Raw genomic sequence first — 20,827 nt, forward strand, 5'->3', positions numbered from 1 at the left:
TGATTTTTAATCACGCTCAGGGGGTATATATGGGCCACATCCCAGACCTTTACGCACAAGAAACAAAGAATAATATAGGCATTACTAATAGTGGAAATTGGTGCTGGTCTAGTGTAGCTCTGACCCTTGGTAGTGTTTTGTGACTGTTATGCAAATAACCCAGGTATACTGCACTGATTAATATATGCAAACAAAGCATTTTCATTTGGTGTACATTTTGTTTTTGCACTCGGTGTAGGTAAGTAAGTAAAACACATGTCATCTTCCTCTTCTTTAGGAAAAACAACAGGAAAACGCAGAGTTCAAAATAGCAGGGACATGTACAGGCTGATGACAGAGGTCACAGGCAGCAGCAGGGTTATAGATGAGAGAGAGAGCAGGAGTGAAGAGGAGAAAGAAACAACAGGAGAGGAGAGAGAAAAGACAGAGCTAAGTAGAACTAAAGGAGAGCAAATCAGATACAAAGAGAAAGCAGCCATGATGTGAACAAGAGAGCATTAAGACGAGAAAAGATATAATGGAAGGATGTAGAGGACAGGACAGAGGAAAAAAAGCAAATGATACAATGGCGACACAGCTAATCACTGCTAGAAGAGTGATAGCAAAGAGCCAAGATCGAGGAGAGAGAGAGCAGAGCATCGATAAAAGTGAAGAGGGCAGGGCTAAAATGAATAGAGGGCAAAGCAGAAATACAGGGAATAAGGTAACACACCAGGTGTGACAAAGATGATAGAAAACAATTAGAGCGGTGAGAGGATAGACTCTTAGAGCAAAGACTTAGGGGACAGACAACAGATCAAGGTTAGAAGATAGAGACAGAGGCAGTGAGAGTGTTGAAAGTGGGGCTCACCGTAGGAAGAAGTGAGCTGTGGCCTCCTTGGCAACATTTTCAGCACCTGCACTTCTTTTTTACAAATTAAGCACTGCACGCAGAGATCTTCTCGGAGGAGAGTTAGAGGCAGGCTAGTTTTCTACTGCGGTGGCAATGTTGGTAGACCACAGCTCATCAGTCCAAGATTAGCATGGAGAAACACCGGTGCTTATTTACATGCCACTTGAACCTCCAGTACTTCACTTTTTCCCATATTAAAAGTGGTGCACCGGCGGTGCGAGGGGGTTGTAAGTAATCCCCACAATCTGTTGTCTTCCTATTAGTGGTTATGGGTTCATATGGGGTAAACTCTTTCTGCTAGTCAAGGATTCTCAGTATGGAGGGTCTGTTTGGGGGGTTAGAACTTAAGTGCTCAGGCGGTGTCACAGGGACCCTGGCTTGCCCCAAAGTTGGAACCGTATACCACTGCGCTGTCACCCCCACACTCCTACTACCTCCAGGATCCCACTCTTGTGGCCCCAGATCACTGGCACTGTAAGTAGGAAAGGGCGGTCTGCTAATCTCTACATTTGTGGTAAGAAAACATGCTTTCGCCTTCCTCATCACCATATGAGGACCTAAAACAGCTGTAAGTCAAAATATTGCATACAGACAAATCGTCTGAGTTAAATAGCATGTCCCAAAATCATTAAAAAAATATTGGCTTATGGTTGTAAACTATCTCTTATTAACTCCAATCGGGCATCATTTTTCTAGACAATATTCTTGGCAAGATATGTATTTTAAATGATATTCTGAAAAAATGTTATTGTATCACACCCCAGAAACTAGGCAATAGGAGGAGGAGGATTTATATAGGATTTTGCACAATGATGCATCCTTACATTTAATACTCATCGACAGTCTGGTTTCCTAAGTTTAGAGCTCCCATCTGTATCAGATCTTGCTTCCTGCAGCACACCAGTCTTTCGACCCCACAGATGTTTCCTCTGCATGAATGGACTTCTGACACCTATGTGGGACCTCTAAGACTGAGTCCAATATTTACTAAGGCTTTGTTTGGTGCGAAGTGATGCAAAACAAAGCATGAAATGTACTACCAAACACAAATAAATGATGCACTGAAACTTATTATTTTTGCAGATCTACTATTTTCGCTGCACTGTTTTGTGTTGCATCATGTGGGTGTTTCTGGGGTGGATCAGATCAAATATCTATGGGCCAGATGTAGGTAATTCTATTTTACCGATTCATAAATACCAAATTTTACTGATTCGGTATTTATGAATCGGTAAAATAGAAGGTGGGAGATGTAGGTAAAATTTAATTTTCAATTACCGAATCGGTAACATTCGGTATTTACCGATTCGGTAAATACCGAATCGGTATTGCCCATTGATTCCTATGGGCCTTGACGCCCATAGGAATCAAGGGGCAATACCGATTCGGTATTTACCGAATCGGTAAATACCGAATCCTGCAAGGGTGCAGGGGGTGTCACTTTGACACCCTCTAGCACCCCAAATACAAGCATGTGTGCCATGTGGCACACAGACATGCCCTAAGGGCATGTCTGTGTGTCACATGGCACAGGTGTGCATGCACAGATGTGCATGCACACCTGCATTCGGTATTTTAGCACCCAATAGGATTGGGTGGTAAAATACCGACTCTAAAGGGCCTGTGGCACTCTCAGGAGTGCCACCTACATGTGGAATTACCGATTCAGTAAAATTACCGATTCGGTATTTTACGGAATCGGTAAATTTACCGAATCTGTAAATTTACCGATTCTGTAAAATACTGGCCCCTACATGCCGATTCCTAAATACTGGTGGGTAACGGCCGAATTCGGCAGTTACCGACCGGTATTTCCTCTCCTACATCTGGCCCTATATCTTTTGAAGCAAACCCAATCTACTAATCTAACGCAGGCATAAATAAGTAGAAATATGTAAATTTTTCCACGAATTTGTCGTCTTTTTTGTGTGCACACCCTATTCATGGATTCTTCTGAGTTTGTCTAAGCACAGGGATTTGTACTGGAAGGGTACACTTCCAGTACAGATGCTATGGTAGCCTTCAAAGACTCATCTCTGCACCATGGTGTGACCCTTATTAAAGCACCAGCGATGTGGAGGGAGACAGCATCAGGAGACGAATCTATGCATCTACGCTATGTTCTCCCCTTGCACAGCACAACTCAGCAAATTTGTTTTCTGAACTATTTTGCCTGAAAATTTATAAACCTGGGCCTAAGAACTAATTGTAGAATATACAACGAGAGTTGACAACCATATTTTTTTTTTTGTACTAGAAAGGAAAACTGACCTTATTGTGTTTTTCTTTCATTTAGATGTTTCTTCAAAAGAAGTCCAACTGAGGCGTTCATTTAACAACATCCCTAAAGCTCGCATGAGGACACTCAAGATGTCCATCGTGATTGTCTTAACTTTTATTGTGTGCTGGACACCGTACTACCTCCTAGGCATCTGGTACTGGTTCTCTCCCGAGATGCTGACGAGGGAGAAGGTCCCACCCTCTCTCAGCCACATCTTGTTCCTCTTTGGCCTTTTCAACGCTTGTCTGGATCCAGTCATCTACGGCCTCTTCACCATCCATTTCCGAAGAGAGATCCGCCGGGTCTGTCGTTGTGCCAAGCAGACCACGGATCCAGACACAGCGTCCGTGGCCACGGGATCCTTCCGTGTCTCCACCACTGCTGTGCAGATCAAAAAAGTGACTGGTTTCCAGAAAGCATCCGGTAAATACGAACTGGAGGTCACTGGTGTTGGCATTCACAATGGGAAGTGTGAACACTGCAAGCGGACGGTGGCTGAAAGTTTTATGTGATGGCTACCGTAGAGTAGACAGCATCTTTGTCACAACTGTGGGATTGAGAAACATTGAACACAGCTTACAAGTACTGTGTATGACTCACAAAAGGAATGGGGCTTGAAAACGTCAGTGCCAATCATGATAAATGTATTTAAAGCCAGGTGTAAATTTCTTAGATTGGACAGATTTTTTATGTCCACCATGAAGTTATGCAGTTGGTCCATGACACTCATTGGAACCTAGTGGCCAAATATTTTTGTTAATCAGAGATTTCTTTCCAGACAATGGTGAATTCCTCGATGGAAGGTTATTTTACCTGCCTCAAGTGGGAACTGAAATGTTTAAGAGACAATTGGTCAAGAACTTATCGAAAAGTTAAACTGCTACCTGGTTGTTCTACAATAAAAGCTTATTTCCATCACACTTTTGGCAAGGATGGGACCAGCTTCTGACTTAAATTGAAAGTCAAGGCTGTAAAGTGTTTTTTGGTGGCTTCCCATCCTGGCAAAGTTGATCAAAAATGTTTGGTTTCTCGAGTTTCTTCCATGACTTGCGTTGAAGTGTTCCGGGGAACTCCGACACTGCACCCCTCCATTCTCTTACTGTGAATTAAAAGTACCACATGATACACATCCCATGCACACTCAATGGATTGACACCTTGTGTTGTAGGAGTGCCCTACAGCATTGTGGGCCGATTCCAAGTGAAAGGGGCAGAGCCCAGCCCCAACATGACTCCCACTGGCAACATGGGGGAACCTAGAATGCTCCCTTCAGCCAGAATTGGATCTCTTCTGCCCCTGAGACCATACCTACCAATGCCCCGCCCTGCGACCTGCATTGCCCCCGCACTCCACCCTCCCATAAACCACCTGCACCGAGCAGGATCCGAAAAAACGATAAGTACCAGAATCCTACCCTTTTATCTCGTCTGTCTGCAGTTGGTTGCCTTTCTGTGGCCCTGCCCTCAGATTGCTTCATAGACCTGCCCCAGAACCCCTGTTGCTGCATGGTGTGATGTATGTCTTTATACAGAGATAGTGCGGGGGAACACAAAATTGTTTTCCGAGCCATATTCACTAACCCGAAGTGAACTAGAAGGCCATCCTTGTCTACCACCTATGGTCAGAATGACATTCAATGAAAATAATGTCCTCAGATTTAGAACAGGGTGTTATAAAAGCATGGTGTGGAGTCAGGCAGTTCTATGCCATTGCTGTTGGGCTGGTGAGTATCTCTTGTTTCTCTGCTAAGAGGGTTTCCTATTATGCTTGAGGGGGATATAGCTCTTCAAATCAATGTTATCCTCCGAATTCCAAAATGTATACTCATATAACTAGATTTTTCCCAAGGTGGGATTTTGGCCGCTTCTTTTGGGTTGCATTTTCCAAGCATTCAACCCAGACTCAGGGCCAGTCCAACATCAGATGGACATACATAGGGTTAGTGAATCCAGGAAGCAATTCCAAATTAGTATAATAATCATAAAAATAATGATTCCAGATTTGTAAAGCGTAACTTATCACCCCTAACGGTATCAAGGCGCTGGGGGCAGTCGGGGAGAATAAGTGAGCAAATGAATTCTTAATCAAAAGTGCAGATACTAATGAGAAAGACCTTAGCAATCTGTTTAGTGTAGCAAAAGTCAACGAGGCACTCACTTCCATGGCAGTAGCTGCTTGGGCAATTGTGTGTCAGAATATCAGCTTTTTAACCTCTTAAGTGCTGCGCCTATACCAGCGGCCGACGGCACCACTACCTCGGGAGTGCTGCCATCGGCCGTTGGACGTTCCAACTGCACCTGCGCAATGGAACGTTCAGCACTGGAGCAGGACGTTCCAAAGCAGCTAAGGTGTTAACATCATAGCTAAAATATGGACATCCAAAGTATGGGCAAGAAAAGTATATATAAGTAGATATGTTATGCTGCTGAATATCGCACCTACAATATTGTTGGGACAGAACATCAAGGCCAAAAGTATTAAAAAAAATATTCATAGGTAAGTAAGTCTAGATTTTCTATATCTAACTCCACATATAAGTACTTCCGTGGGACATATATCTTCAAGGTGCGTAGATGTGGAATTACGAATTGCAAATCTATACTTCCCTATATGTACTTACCTTTCGATATTGTATCCCTTGAAATTCTGTCCTTGATATTCTTATACCACATTGTGGGTGTCGATATTCAGTAGTAGAATTAGTAAGTATAGATATACTATGGAAGCACGATATTAAGACATTCCGGCACCTTATCGCTTAAGTAAAAAAAGTGTACAAAACTAATGTTTGTGAAGTGCTGAGATTTGACACCTAGCGCATGGAGGGCATTTTAATATACTTCCTGTCCAGGTCAACCATGTTGTACATAGCAATTAGAGAAAAGTTGGTCCACATGGCATCACTGGGCCAACTCTAATTCGCCCATTTGCCCAACCTGGCACCCCCTGCTGGTGTTTTCCCAAAGGCAAAGGTGATGACATCTCCTACGATCCAAAAAATCATAATCCTCTGACTTCATAATGTGGCAGTGCCTTAGAGAGGTGGGCGCTCAGGGCATTTGTAGATTTTTTGACAGAAGTTTGGTTACTGCTCACCTCTGAGGGACCACTCAGTAACCTAATTGAAGCTGCTATGAAAATAGAAGTAAGGAATCAATAGACTTAAAACAAAAAGTGAAGATGGTGATGTGTTTTGATTGTGTAATAAGTAACAAGTAACCCTGGGCACAAACTCCGCTCCGCTGGTGGAGTTTGCGGAATTTTGGATGTGCACGCGCAGTCCTACCATGACATTCGGGATTACGGCGAGGAGGGCAGTCTGTGACGCCGCAATAAAGTAAGTGCGCTTTTATTTTACTTTAATTGTAAATTTTATTTTAAAAATATTTATTGCGGGTTTGTGGGAGGTGCGGAGCGGAGCGGAGTTTTTGGCCAACTCCGTGGAGCTCCGCATAGAGCAACTCCGCCTGCTCCGCCCGGAGTTAGTAACAAGTTTCTCTGTACTACTGTGGGTCAGAAAGCACTAACCCCACTTCCCCTCCAGTGCATGCTGTTTTTCCTCCTTCAGAGTACAGAATTACCTTCGCCCTTCATGAAATTGACATTTGTCTTCTCCTTATCAGCAAGAACTTGGGTGAAAAGATCCCTTCCTCACATATCTGTCTGTCTTTCGATAGGACTCATGATAGCTGGGATTTAGAACTCCCATGCATTTCCTCAATACCCCCCCCCCCCGTCTTCATAGACTACCTAATGGCACTTCTAAGCTCCATCTGAGCAGATCTCAAGTGTGTGGGAAAATAGGTAAGTGTGGTTCTGTGTTACCTTCCATCTTGTAGGAGTGAGTTCAGACTTGTGATGTGTTATACTTAGGGAGTAAGGAAAAATGATCGAATTAGGCATGACTACTGTGTCTTGAGCCTCAGGCTCCTCCATTGGGGTCATGACGTTGGCCGCTTGCTCTTTGCAGAGTAAGGGCATAAACTAGGCCCATGGCCCTCAACTGCCTGTGAGAAAATGGTAAGCCTGTCTTAAGGGGCTCCTCAACACATTGTTGTAAATTCTCTTACAGTGTCCGAGTCTGCATAGTTGGATCTCTCTGTGCAGAGGATGAGGTGCTCAGAAATCAGTGTGCCTAATGGACTGAATAAAGATGACACTGAGCAAGCTATGGAGGGGGTGGGGGTTGAGTAGCAATACCAGGAGAAAAAAATACACAAAAATATATAAAGCAGAGGGAACAGAAAACAGATGCAAACAGTGTGCAGAAAAAAATGAGCTAAAGAAACATAGACAAGGCAAAAAACAAGGGGAAAATAGTGACATTAGATGGAAATGCCAAACACAGGGGACAGAGTTTGAAAGGAGGAACAGAATAAGAGAGGAAAAGAGAATGGACGAAGAAACACCCAAAAACAAAAGCCTGGATTTTGTATGAAACTAGAGAACTGCGAATTATGGTAGGTCACATGCTTAAGTTTATGAATACATGAAGAAACCTCTAAAGTGGGGAGTGCCAAAGTATAAACAGAGAAAGAGGAATTCCTTAAGTGAACTTCTGCTGTTATTCCAGTGTTTTGCCACAGTGGTGTGTGCTCGAGGGAATATTGTTAATGCAAAACGTGTTGTCCCTGCGTTCCTTATCATAACCCTTCAGCTGACTTGGTTTTCTGATTTTTCGTGGGTCCCCTGGTGAGCTAAGGCTACCATGCCAATGAGCTTGCCCTTACATGTCGCTACCTATAAAACGATATACAGCTCTGTAAGTACCAACATTAAAACCACTTTAGAGGGACTCTTGCGAGTCCAGGTTACCGTTGGACACTAATATCATGGACAAAATATTGATGGAAAAAATGTCAAAAGGTAAGTATGCATAGATTTTCTATACATAACCACATCTATGTACCCTGAAGAGAGAGACATGTATATATATATATATATATATATATATATATATATATATATATATATATATATATATATATATATATATATACTAGCAGCCCGCCCCGGCGTTGCCCAGGGGCAGAAGGGGGCTGGGGGCTGCATTTTGTGCATTTGCTTAGTCCCGGCCGGGCCCCCCACATCCCGGCCGGGCCCCCAGCGTCCCGGCCAGCCCCCCCTCCCGCCCCGACATTACGTATACAGCTGTCCGCCGCCTCCCGCATCTGCCTTACCTCCGCTCGTGACTTAGCCCCCACTCCCGGGCCCCCGCCCGCACCGACATTGTCTGGAACGGCTCCCGCCTCCCGCCTCGCCTTACCTGAGGTGCTGCGCCACTCCTCGCCGCACGTCGACGCTCGTCACCGCTCCTCCCCGCCTGTCGTCATCACGCAGGTGTAGGTCACGGTTAGCGCTACGTCGCGGCTGGCGCTTGTTTTAGGGGACTACTTTGTTTTAAAACTTACATTTTTTAATTTACGTTTATTTTTTATTTTATACAGCCTATGTCCATCTACACACCCTGAGGATTACAACAATATATTGAGTGTGTGGATTGGCGCTGTGGTTCCCGAGTTTACCTTGCCAAAAGGTGTCTTTTCTCTCTTTATAATAGTAGTATAGATATATATATATATATTGTAGGAACTGGGTTCGCCAGGTCCCCAGGGGGTAGCATGGACCGAGTCGGCAGGCACCCGAAGCTTAGGTGTAAAGTGAATACACAACACACTCATCCACTGAGACAATAAGTGCACGCAAGGACTGAGTCCACACCAGAATGCTTGATTCAAATAAATAAGTTTTATCTTGAATTATCTTGAATTAGAATCAGAGCAGTCAAAAATTACAGCGGTATTAACTCATTGCCGTTCCTTTAAAAGACAGGTTTCGCATTTCTCCGCAATACATATGTAAATAAATAAATATTAAATATTAAATACCGGTAGACCTGGTAACAGCCTTACTCCTAGTCAGCATCTTCAAAGAATTTCCTTCTCAGACTTTTAAATAACATCTCATTGCTCAGCAGCAGTCACTAATGGAGGGTAAACATTTCCTAGCTGCGAAAATAAGCCATTCATCAGCAAATACAGTGCATTTCATCAGGCTGGAAAAAGCAATTCAACACTTAGATATGAGCATTTCTTTTGGTCATAATAGGCAGGACATGACTTTCAGGAGCTAAATATGACAATTCCCTTAACGATCAGGCCACCACAGTAGAACAACCTTTCCCCTGCTAAGGGGTTAACGTTTCTTAGGGCTCCTGCCCAGTCCTCAGTATCTCTTGGGGCCAACGGGGCCCAACTACAGTCTCCCGCGGGGAGGGCGGACTTGGAGCCTCCCCGAGGGTTTACCTGACTTCTTCGGCCCCTGTTCGGGCCCTTGGGAAGGGTCAGCACCAGGTAAGATGACTCCCGGAGGCGCGCTCTACCTACCGCGCCCTCCGGTGGTGTTGTAGGCTCCCAGGCTCCTTTTAAGCCCTCCGGTGAAGTGCGCAGGGGCTCCAGTAATCTCTGCGAGCCCCCCCCGCGCAGGTGTCAGCTCTGGTCTCGGTCCTCCCTCAGAGCCTGCAGGGAACGGGGACCAACAGGAAGCCAGGGTGCGCATCGACCGCCAATGGCAGAGCGGCTCGGGGAGCACAATTTCAGGGACCCAATCAGGGCAAGGCGGGGCGGAATTAAACCGGCGCCCCTGTCACGTGACACTAGATCCCGGCCTTAGGCCTAACGAGGCCTACTGCGGCCTGGCCAGATTTTACGGCGGCCTTCTCTTGGCTCTGGGGGCCGCCGAGGGGGAGCAGAAGGCAGCACTGGTGTCGCGGAGAAGGCGCCAGGCTGCAACAATGACAGTAAGGCTCAAAGGCTAAAGCAGAAGTGCAAGAGCGCTCAACAGAAGTGCGACGGGGGGGGTGCCCAGCTGAGAAGCATTAAGTGGTCAAAGTGCTCAGTCCTCGTGGCGCTTAAGGGCAATTTACCATCACGCCTCAGGCAGCACTCTCAGGGCCCACACAGGGTCTCCACGCAGAAGCGCTTCTCAAAAGGGGCACAGCGCTTGCCAGTCAGCAGTTCACAGCGCCTCTCAAGGGGAATGCAGCGCTTGCCAGTCAGCAGTTCACAGTGCTTCTCAAGGGGAATACAGCGCTTGGCAGTTAGCAGTTCACAGCGCTTCTCAAGGGGAATACGGCGCTTGGCAGTTAGCAGTTCACAGCGCTTCTCAAGGGGAATACAGTGCTTGGCAGTTAGCAGTTCACAGCACTTCTCACGGGGAATGCAGCGCTAATACCTGGTTGATTCCCCACCAGTTCTGTGGGCAGTAAGAAGGTGTTCTTGGCGCTAGCTGGATCCTGCGCCCTTAGAAGTTACTCGAAGAGAGGGGGGGGGAGTTGAAGGCTTGTCCAGTTTCCTCAGTAAATCACTTCAGGTGGTCCCTGGGTTCCCCTACCGCTGGGCCAGATCAGTGGGTTAATTCAGTGTTCCTAACACAGCTTAGTGGGCAGCGCCTAAACCCTGTCACCCCCAGTGGCATAGGTTCCTGACTAGGCCCTACCGCCTAAGTCTCCTGCGTAGGTTCCCCAGGTCAGTGATGCCCCAACTACTCTCTCTGGAAAGTTTCCCTCCCTTTCCTTATATAGCGACAGTTGGCAGTGGCAGTTGGTGTCACCTCCCCTGTTCTGGAAGGTTCCAGGAGCTTCCCTCATTCTAGCTATGGGCAGGCTGGCAGGCTGGTATTGCAAGATTGTTTAAGGGTTCCAGCCAGCTCCTGGCTACTAGAGTGCGCCTAAAAAGACCACGCTGCAGTAGCAGGGGTCAGTGGCAGCCATCTTAAGGGAAGAAAGCACCTGCACCTTAGCATTGGTAAGCAATGGGAAGATGCCCAGAGACCTAAGGTCAACGAAAAGTAGGTGAGAAAAATGAGGCAAAAGTGAAAGAAAATTGGGGAAGACCACCCTAAGGCTGACAGGTCTAACATGCGTCCCCCCAGCTGAAAGTGGGGAGAGCTACCCAACCTCTAGGGAGTTCTCGTCACTAAGGCGGAAGAACCGGGAGAGACCGTCAGCATTGGCGTGGTCAACTCCGGGTCAATGTTCCACCCGAAAGTCCATCCCCTGTAGGGAAATGGACCACCTTAGCAACTTGGGGTTTTCGCCTCTCATCTGCATGAGCCAGCGAAGGTGTCGGTGGTCGGTCTGAATAAGGAAGTGAGAGCCAAAGAGGTATGGCCTCAACTTCTTCAAGGCCCAGACCAAAGCGAAGGCTTCTCGCTCGATGGTACTCCATCGCCATTCCCGAGGGAGGAGTGTTCTGGAGATAAAGGCCACAGGCTGGTCTTGGCCATCATTGTTGAGTTGCGACAGCACCACACCTATGCCATGCTCAGAGGCGTCTGTCTGCACAATGAATTCCTTTGTGAAATCAGGTGTTGCAAGCACCGGAGCGGTGCACATCGCGTGCTTCAGTGTCTCGAATGCCTCTTGGCAAGCAGCCGTCCAGATCACTTTTCGTGGCTGCTTCTTGGACGCCAACTCAGTCAAGGGGTCTACGATGGTACCATATCCCTTGACGAACCGGCGGTAATGACCAGTGAGGCCGAGGAAAGCTCAGACCTCAGTCTGGGTTTTGGGGGGCTCCCAGGCCAAGATGGTCTCAATTTTGGCCTGGAGGGGTGGCACCTTACCTCAGCCCACCAAGTGTCCCAGGTAGACGACAGATCCCTGTCCAATCTGGCACTTTCTAGCCTTGATGGTCAGACCAGCACGTTGCAAAGCTTGCAGCATCTCCTGAAGATGCTGCAGATGGTCCTCCCAGGTGCTACTGAAGACAGCTATGTCATCCAGGTATGCCGCTGAGAAGGACTCCAAACCAGACAGCACCTGGTTCATCAACAACTGGAAAGTGGCCGGAGCATTCTTGAGTCCGAAGGGCATCACTCTGAATTGGAAGTGGCCCTCGGGGTGGAGAACGCTGTTTTCTCCATCGCTCCATCGGCCATGCCAATCTTCCAGTACCCTGATGTTAGATCAATGGTGCTGAGGTACCGGGCTGCTCCCAGCCGGTCAATCAGCTCATCTGCCCGTGGGATCGGGTGAGCATCTGTCTTGTGGAGAAGTGTGGCTCAGGGGTTAGAGGCGGCAGACCCGGAAGATGAGATCGGCCCTGGACCAGGGTTCAATTCCCCGCCCCGACGGGGGTTGGGCTCAATAATTCCACGGACTCAATAATTCTCGCTCTGGTGCCTACTCGACTCACGGGTTCACACTCTGCGACTCTGGGCAATAGCTTGCTTAATCTCCACAACGGCCCCTCGCTGCGAGATGCCTGGCTTTCACCTTGTGGATACCCTGCCGGGGTATCTCACAGGGGAATACCAGGACGGGTTCCCTAAGCAAGCGCATAGATGCCTGCGATGTGGGCGATTTGCGCTATATAAATACATGTATATATATATATTTACATATATATATATATATATTTGGTGACAAAGTTCAATCCCCGATAGTCCACACTGAACCGAAGTTCTGGTGTGGTGCCCGGTGGGGCCGCTTTTGGCACCAACACAACCGGACTGGCCCAATGCCTGCTGAAAGGTTCGATCACCCCCAGCTCCAGCATTTTGGCTACCTCACCCTGGATGCTGTTCTTAACCTTATCGGACAGCCGATAAGACTTGTTTTTTACAGGCGGACTGTCCCCTGAGTCCACATCATGGGTACACAGATGTGTAATTCCAGGCTTGAGGGAGAACAACGAGCGTACTGCTCCAACACCTGGCGGCAGTCCCCCTGTTGTTCTGGGGTCAAGGATGGGGAGAGGACAACTCCCTCCACTGAACCATCCTTCTCCTGGGCGGCCAGAAGGTCAGGAAGAGGCTCACTCTCTTCCTCCTCGCTCTCATCCATCACCACGAGGAGAGCAAGCTCAGATCACTCATGGTGAGGCTTCAGGCGGTTGACATGGAGTACCCGATGGGGCTGACGGGGGGTCTTTAAGTCAACGACATAGGTAGACTGGCCTCGACGCTCCACATTTTCGTACGGACCAGTCCACCGGTCCTGAAGGGCACTAAGCTCCCCAGGCTCCATGACCCACACCTTCTGTCCAGTGTCCAACTCCACCGTCCGAGCGTTGCGGTCATACCACCCCTTCATGACGGCTTGGCTAGCCTCCAAGTTGTCTGAGGCTTCCTTCCACAGTTTGGCCATCCGGCTGTTGAACGCCAGCATGTAGCTGACGAAATCACGAGGAAGCTTCGTTGAAGCCTTCTCCCACCCCTCCTTGACAAGGCTGAGAGGCCCCCTAACGGGATGGCCATAGAGCAGTTCGAAGGGGCTGAACCCGACTCCCTTCTGTGGCACCTCGCGGTACGAAAACAGCAGGCAAGGGAGGAGGATGTCCCATTTCCACCTCAAGTCCTCTGGCAGGCTCCGTATCATCCCCTTCAACTTCTTGTTGAAGCGCTCTATGAGCCCGTTAGTTTGGGGGTGGTAAGGATTGGAGAACCGATAGGTCACTCCACACTCTTTCCACATGGCCTGCATGTAGGCCGACATGAAGTTTGTGCCCCTGTCCGACACCACGACCTTGGGGAATCCCACACTGGTGAATATCCCCATCAGGGCCCGCGCCACCACAGGTGCAGTGACGGTCCTCAGAGGAATAGCCTCCGGGTACCGAGTGGCGTGGTCCACTAACACCAAGATGAACCGGTGTCCCGCAAAGGTCGGAGGGTCCAACGGCCCAACAATGTCAATTCCGACCCGCTCAAAAGGGGTCCCGACCACCGGGAGTCGTTCCAAAGGGACCTTCACTTTAGTCCCAGTCTTGCCACTGGCCTGGCAAGTCTTTCAGGTCTTGCAATAGGTGTCAGAGGCAACTCTCATCCTGGGCCAATAAAAATGTGAGACCAACCGCGCAAAGGTTTTGTCCTGGCCCAGGTGTCCAGCCAAAGGAATCTCATGCGCCAATTCCAATAAGAAGGCCCGGTAGCATTCAGGGATCACTAAGGCCCTCGAGGATCCATGCACCGGAACCTTAGGCTCACTGTAAAGGAGGCCATCCTCCCAGTACACGTGAAAACTGCCGGTCTCCTGATGAATCGCTTGGGCTTCGGCCTGTCGCCGCATGCCTTCAAGCGTGGGGTACTCCTTCTGCGCCCGACAGAATTCCTCCCGGGTAGGCCCTCCGTCCACATGCCACTCGGCAAGGGTCGGCAAGTCCCCCACGGGAACAACATCCACCCCCACAGACTCCGGGGGTACCTCCACAGACTCCCCATCCATCACACAGGGTGTGTCCTCCACAACAATCTCAGGACCAGCATTGGGTTGGGCCATTGTCTCAGGCTCCAATCCGGGTTGAGTTCCTCGCTGGGCAGCCATGGACCTCGTGACCTTGCAAGTCCATTCTGGTAACCCCAGCATCTCAGTGTGGGCTTTAAACTCCACTTCCTTCCAGGCGGTATGTTCCAGGTTGTTTCCTAGCAAACAGTCCACAGGCAAGGCAGGGCTTATCGCAACTCTCAACGGGCCATTCACTCCTCCCCACTTAAAGGAAACCTGAGCCACGGGATAGTATCTCAGTTTGCCGTCAGCCAACACGGCTGGATGGAACACATCAGGTACTATTTGCTCAGGGGACACCAGCGGCCTCACTACAGTGGTCATGCTGGCACCTGTGTCCCTCAGAGCCTCCACCTCCTCCCCATTAACCTTCACCCTCTGTTGATATTTAACAGTGTTCGATGGTAAGGACGTCACTGGGACCATCTCTCTGTCCCCAAGTGAAACCAGGGTCAGGCCTGTCCACTCCCCTTCCCTATCTAGGGGCAGCTCCACCCCAAGCGCTACACTAGCCACCCCAGGACTCTTGCCACCTGTGGGGGCTGGAGGTCTCTTGCGACACTGGGGATCCCTCTATAGTGTCCAACCTCCCCGCATTCGTAGCACGGACAATTTTTGGCTACTGACTCTTGTCACGGGAAGTGGGCTTTGGGGAACTGGAATGAGGCGGAGTACCTACTCCTTTCCCAAACTGTCTAGTTTGTGGGCCTCGTGAGAACTCCTTCTTTTTATCTTCCCCCTCTTTCGAGCCATCTCCCCCGGGGCTCTTGTGTGACACCCGGGTGCTAACTAAGCATGGGCGGAAAATCTGTTCCGCTCGCGGATTTTGCGGATTTTCGGTAAATTCGCAATCCGCGAGATTCGCGAATTTCCCGCAAAATCCGCAAATCCGCGAGCAGCGGATTTTATGGCTTGCTCGCACTGTTCGCGTGAGTTCGCGGCTTCCCAGTTCAACTTCGCGCCCCGCGAATAAGCGCTAAATTGCAGAAATACGATCTTAGCAAAACTGAAACTACTTACCAGGTTCAAAAGTTCAAGCTCATCATTAGTAGCCATTTCCTGTAGTGCTTCCTGAGGGGCCCCTCCAGAGTTCAGTTGCCTACTTGCAACTATTATGTGACCCTGCTCTACCCTCAGAATAGTTACACATATGCCACAAAGGTCCTGAATTACAGCTAAGGGAGACAAGCAGGAGCCAGGCTGGAAGTTCAAATCCAACAGTGACACATTAATCAGCCCCTAATTCATTATTGTCAGTTGGGGCAGGGCAGGTGTTGTAACTAATTTTGCAACAATGAAAGCACTTAGCAAGTGCAAAAGATCACTAATCAGGAAGCACTAAGGAAGCAGGTGCCAGCTAAAAAAATATTCTGTGACACATTAATCAGCCCCAAATTAATTCAGGTCACTTGAGGCAGGGAAGGTGTGCTTTGCTTTGCCACAATAATGTACACTGGACAACCAGAGGGTGCTGTGATGAAACAGAGGGTGGCATGGGTGGGCCAGAGGGTGGCATGAGTAGTCAGAGAGTGGCAGTGGTGACAGAGGGTGGCAGTGATGAAGAAGAGTGTCCCAAACAGGCTGGACACGTAGAAACAACAAGTTCGCAAAACTTGCGACCCGACAGGTAAGTTCGCGTTTGCGAAATTGTACAAAACCCTCGCGAACTGGCAGAAACCCGCGCGAACACCAAAAAAAAATCCGCAAATTCGCGAGAATTCGCGGATTTTGCGGATTGCGAGTTCGCAAATCCGCAAAATTCGCGAACGCGAGATTTGCAAAATTCGCCCATGCTTAGTGCTAACCCAAGTATCCGCCTCCTCCGCAAGCTCACTGGGATCAGTCAGCTTGCGGTCCATCAGATGTTGGCGCAGCTCCGGAAAACATTTATCCAAGAGGTGCTCTCTCAAAAATAGATTGTACAGGCCCTCATAATCATGCACCTCTCTGCCACGCACCCAATCATCCAAAGTCTAACGGGCGTAATCAAAGAAATCCACCCAATTCTGTGTGGACAGCTTATGGCTGCCACAGAACTTTTGGCGATACCTTTCGGGGTTGAGGCTAAACTTCTTAAGGAGTGCCTCCTTCATGGGGGGATAACTGAACTGATCTGCCTTTTCAAGGTACAGAAGGGTGTCCCTAACATTGGGAGGTATGTAACTATACAGACCACCTCCCCAGTGTTTCTCGAGCACCCCATGGGCTGTCAAGGCCACTTCATATGCCTCCAACCACTTGGCGATATCATCCCCATGAGTGTAGCTCGCTATCACCTCCTTGGCTAACCAAAACCTAGGCTCTTGTTGAGCCCCTGGTACGCTGCCACCATTGGGACTTGTTGGTGCACTCAATTGTAAGGCTCTCAGCTCCAATTCCTTGAGCTGAAGCTCGTGCGCCAACTTCCTTTCCTCCAATGCAAATTCTTCCCTCTCTCTCTCCCTCTCGTGCTCTAACTTGGCAAGCTCCCATCTCAATTGCCTCTCCTCCCTCCTGTCTTCATACTCCTGCGACAACATACTCCCTCTAGACCCACTACTACTTGCCCTGGAATGTCTTCCTGGCAACACATTGTCAGACACATCAATGTTGAGTAGGCCTTGGTCTTCTGGAGTGCCCGTCCCCCCTGGTGCGCCCTGCCCCTACTGTCCCCCATCCCTCTGCCCTCTGGGTGGGCCCTTACCCATGCCCTCAAAGCAGTACGGAGTTCCTCCTTTGCGGCTCTCCGCCCAACCGGCACCCCATCCCCTGACAAAATTCCCTTAGCTGCACCACTGTGTACTCTTCCAGATCGGCTAGCTGGAACTCCATTTTGACAGGTGGGGACCCAGATACAATAAAGGAAAGATACTAGGACGTAGGTAACAATATTGGGTCAAACAGGTCCCTACACACTCAGGTTACAAAGTGCGGGTCAATTGCGTAGGCTTGCATGCACGATAGGTGTCTAGTCTGATTGCAGCGCACTCTGTCCCCCTGGAGGGTGCTGTATAGTCACAGGTTCTGTATCCCACCGCTCGCCACCAAATGTAGGAACTGGGTTCGCCAGGTCCCTGGGGGGTAGCATGGACCGAGCCGACAGGCACCCGAAGCTTAGGTGTAAAGTGACTACACAACACACTCATCCACTGAGACAATAAGTGCACGCAAGGACTGAGTCCACACCAGAATGCTTGATTCAAATAAATAAGTTTTATCTTGAATTATCTTGAATTAGAATCAGAGCAGTCAAAAATCACAGCCGTATTAACTCATTGCCGTTCCTTTAAAATACAGGTTTTGCATTTCTCAGCAATACATATGTAAATAAATAAATATTAAATATTAAATACCGGTAGGCCTGGTAACAGCCTTACTCCTAGTCAGCACCTTCAAAGAATTTCTTTCTCAGACTTTTAAATAACATCTCATTGCTCAGCAGCAGTCACTAATGGAGGGTAAACATTTCCTAGCTGCAAAAATAAGCCATTTATCATCAAATACAGTGTATTTCATCAGGCTGGAAAAAAGCAATTCAACACTTAGATATGAGCATTTCTTTTGGTCATAATAGGCAGGACATGACTCTCAGGAGCTAAGTATGAAAATTCCCTTAACGATCAGGCCACCACAGTAGAACAACCTTTCCCCTGCTAAGGGGTTAATGTTTCTTAGGGCTCCTGCCCAGTCCTCCAGTATCTCTTGGGGCCAACGGGGCCCAACTATAGTCTCCCGCGGTGAGGGCGGACTTGGAGACTCCCCGGGGGTTTACCTCACTTTTTCGGACCCTGTTCGGGCCCTTGCGAAGGGTTAGCACAAGGTAAGATGAGTCCCGGAGGCGCGCTCTTTCTACTGCGCCCTCCGGTGGAGTTGTAGGCTCCTGGGCTCCTTTTAAGCCCTCCGGTGAAGTCGGCGGTGCGCAGGGGCTCCGGTAATCTCTGCGAGGCCCCCCGTGCAGGTGTCAGCTCCGGTCCCAAACCTCCCTCAGAGCCTGCAGGGACCGGGGACCAACAGGGGGCCAGGGTGCGCAGAGACCGCCAATGGCAGAGCGGCTCGCGGAGCACAATTTCAGGGACCCAATCAGGGCACGGCGGGGGCGGAATTACACCGGCGCCCCTGTCACGTGATGCTAGATCCCGGCTTCAGGCCTAACGAGGCCTACTGCAGCCTGACCAGATGTTACGGCGGCCTTCTCTTGGCTCTTGGGGCCGCCGAGGTGGAGCAGAAGGCAGCAATGGCGTCGCGGAGAAGGCGCCAGGCTGCAACGATGACAGTAAGGCTCAAAGGCTAAAGCAGAAGTGCAAGAGCGCTCGACAGAAGTGCGACCGGGGAGGGCCCTGCTGAGAAGCATTAAGTGGTCAAAGCGCTCGGTCCTCGTGGCGCTTTAGGGCAATTTACCATCCCGCCTGAGGCAGCACTCTCGGGGCCCACACAGGGTCTACAAGCAGTAGCGCTTCTCAAAAGGGGCACAACGCTTGCCAGTCAGCAGTTCACAGCGCCTCTCAAGGGGAATGCAGCGCTTGCCAGTCAACAGTTCACGGTACAAAAGGGGGTGATGATGGACGGAGCATCTGAATCAATCAAACACTCACACCCAGTCAAAGGATCTGGGTTTAATCCATCACCGTTCTTTAGCCCACTCTGCCACCCCAGTTCAGACATGGCTATGTGCAAATCAACCTGACCCTGTGCCTCACGGGAACAGTCCAGCCCGAACTGCCAAACCATGTCTTCCCTGGACCGGAAACAAGCTTCCGAAGACCGGTTTCTGACATTCCAGCCGTCTTCAGCCCGGCTTGCTTGAATCCACTGCCAAAGTGAGCAAGGGACTCACGTCTGGGCATACCCTGCCACACTTATGGCATCCAAAAGCGGTACAAAAGGGGGTGGTGATGGACGGAGCATCTGAATCAATCAAACACTCACACCCAGTCAAAAGATCTGGGTTTAATCCATCACCATTCTTTAGCCCACTCTGCCACCCCAGTTCAGACATGGCTATATGCAAATCAGTCTGACCCTGTGCCTCATGGGAACTGTCCAGCCCGAACTGCCAAGCCATGTCTTCCCTGGACCAGAAACAAGCTTCCGAAGACCGGTTTCTGGCTTTCCAGCCGTCTTCAGCCCGGCTTGCTTGAATCTAGTGGCAAAGTGAGCAAGGGACTCACGTCTGAGCATACCCTGCCACACTTATGGCAGCCAAAAGCAGTACAAAAGGGGGTGGTGATGGATGGAGCATCTGAATCAATCAAACACTCACACCCAGTCAAAAGATCTGGGTTTAATCCATCACCGTTCTTACGCCACTCTGCCACCCCAGTTCAGACATGGCTAAATGCAAATCAGTCTGACCCTGTGCCTCATGGGAACAGTCCAGCCCGAACTGCCAAACCATGTCTTCCCTGGACCGGAAACAAGCTTCCGAGGACCGGTTTCTGGCATTCCAGCCTTCTTCAGCCCGGCTTGCTTGAATCCAGTGGCAAAGTGAGCAAGGGACTGACGTCTGAGTATACCCTGCCACACTTATGGCAGCCAAAAGCGGTACAAAAGGGGGTGGTTATGGACGGAGCATCTGAATCAATCAAACACTCACACCCAGTCAAAAGATCTGGGTTTAATCCATCACCGTTCTTTAGCCCACTCTGCCACCCCAGTTCAGACAAGGCTATATGCAAATCAGTCTGACCCTGTGCCTCATGGGAACAGTCCAGCCCGAACTGCCAAGCCATGTCTTCCCTGGACCGGAAACAAGCTTACGAGGACCGGTTTCTGGCATTCCAGCCATCTTCAGCCCGGCTTGCTTGAATCCAGTGGCAAAGTGAGCAAGGGACTCACGTTTGAGCATACCCTGCCACACATATGGCAGCCAAAAGCGGTACAAAAGAGGGTGGTGATGGACGGAGCATCTGAATCAATCAAACACTCACACCCAGTCAAAAGATCTGGGTTTAATCCATCACCGTTCTTTAGCCCACTCTGCCACCCCAGTTCAGACATGGCTATATGCAAATTAGTCTGACCCTGTGCCTCATGGGAACAGTCCAGCTCGAACTACCAAGCCATGTCTTCCTTGTACCGTAAACAATCTTCCGAGGACCGGTTTCTGGCATTCCGGCCGCCTTCAGCCCAGCTTGCTTGAATCCAGTGGCAAAGTGAGCAAGGGACTCACGTCTGAGCATACCCTGCCACACTCTTGGCAGCCAAAAGCGGTACAAAAGGGGGTGGTGATGGACGGAGCATCTGAATCAATCAAACACTCACACCCAGTCAAAATATCTGGGTTTAATCCATCACCGTTCTTTAGCCCGCTCCGCCACCACAGTTCAGACATGGCTATATGCAAATCAGTCTGACCCTGCGCCTCATGGGAACAGTCCAGCCCGAACTG

General features: G+C 49.4%; 1 protein-coding gene across 2 annotated transcripts in view; it reads left to right on the forward strand.

Annotated features, from left to right (window-relative positions):
- LOC147677755 (gonadotropin-releasing hormone II receptor-like) overlaps positions 1-4,191 on the forward strand; it is a 352,501-nt gene extending 348,310 nt beyond the window's left edge. For both annotated transcript variants that reach the window (XM_086945394.1, XM_086945395.1), the window contains exon 4: positions 3,189-4,191. In XM_086945394.1, coding sequence (XP_086801520.1) covers positions 3,189-3,685 — 497 coding nt within the window. In that variant the 3' untranslated portion in view covers positions 3,686-4,191. The remainder of the gene's footprint in view (positions 1-3,188) is intronic.
- The last annotated feature ends 16,636 nt before the right edge of the window (positions 4,192-20,827 follow it).

Source organism: Lissotriton vulgaris, chromosome 12, assembly GCF_964263255.1.
Source record: "Lissotriton vulgaris chromosome 12, aLisVul1.2, whole genome shotgun sequence".
NCBI classification, from domain to species: Eukaryota; Metazoa; Chordata; class Amphibia; order Caudata; family Salamandridae; genus Lissotriton; species Lissotriton vulgaris.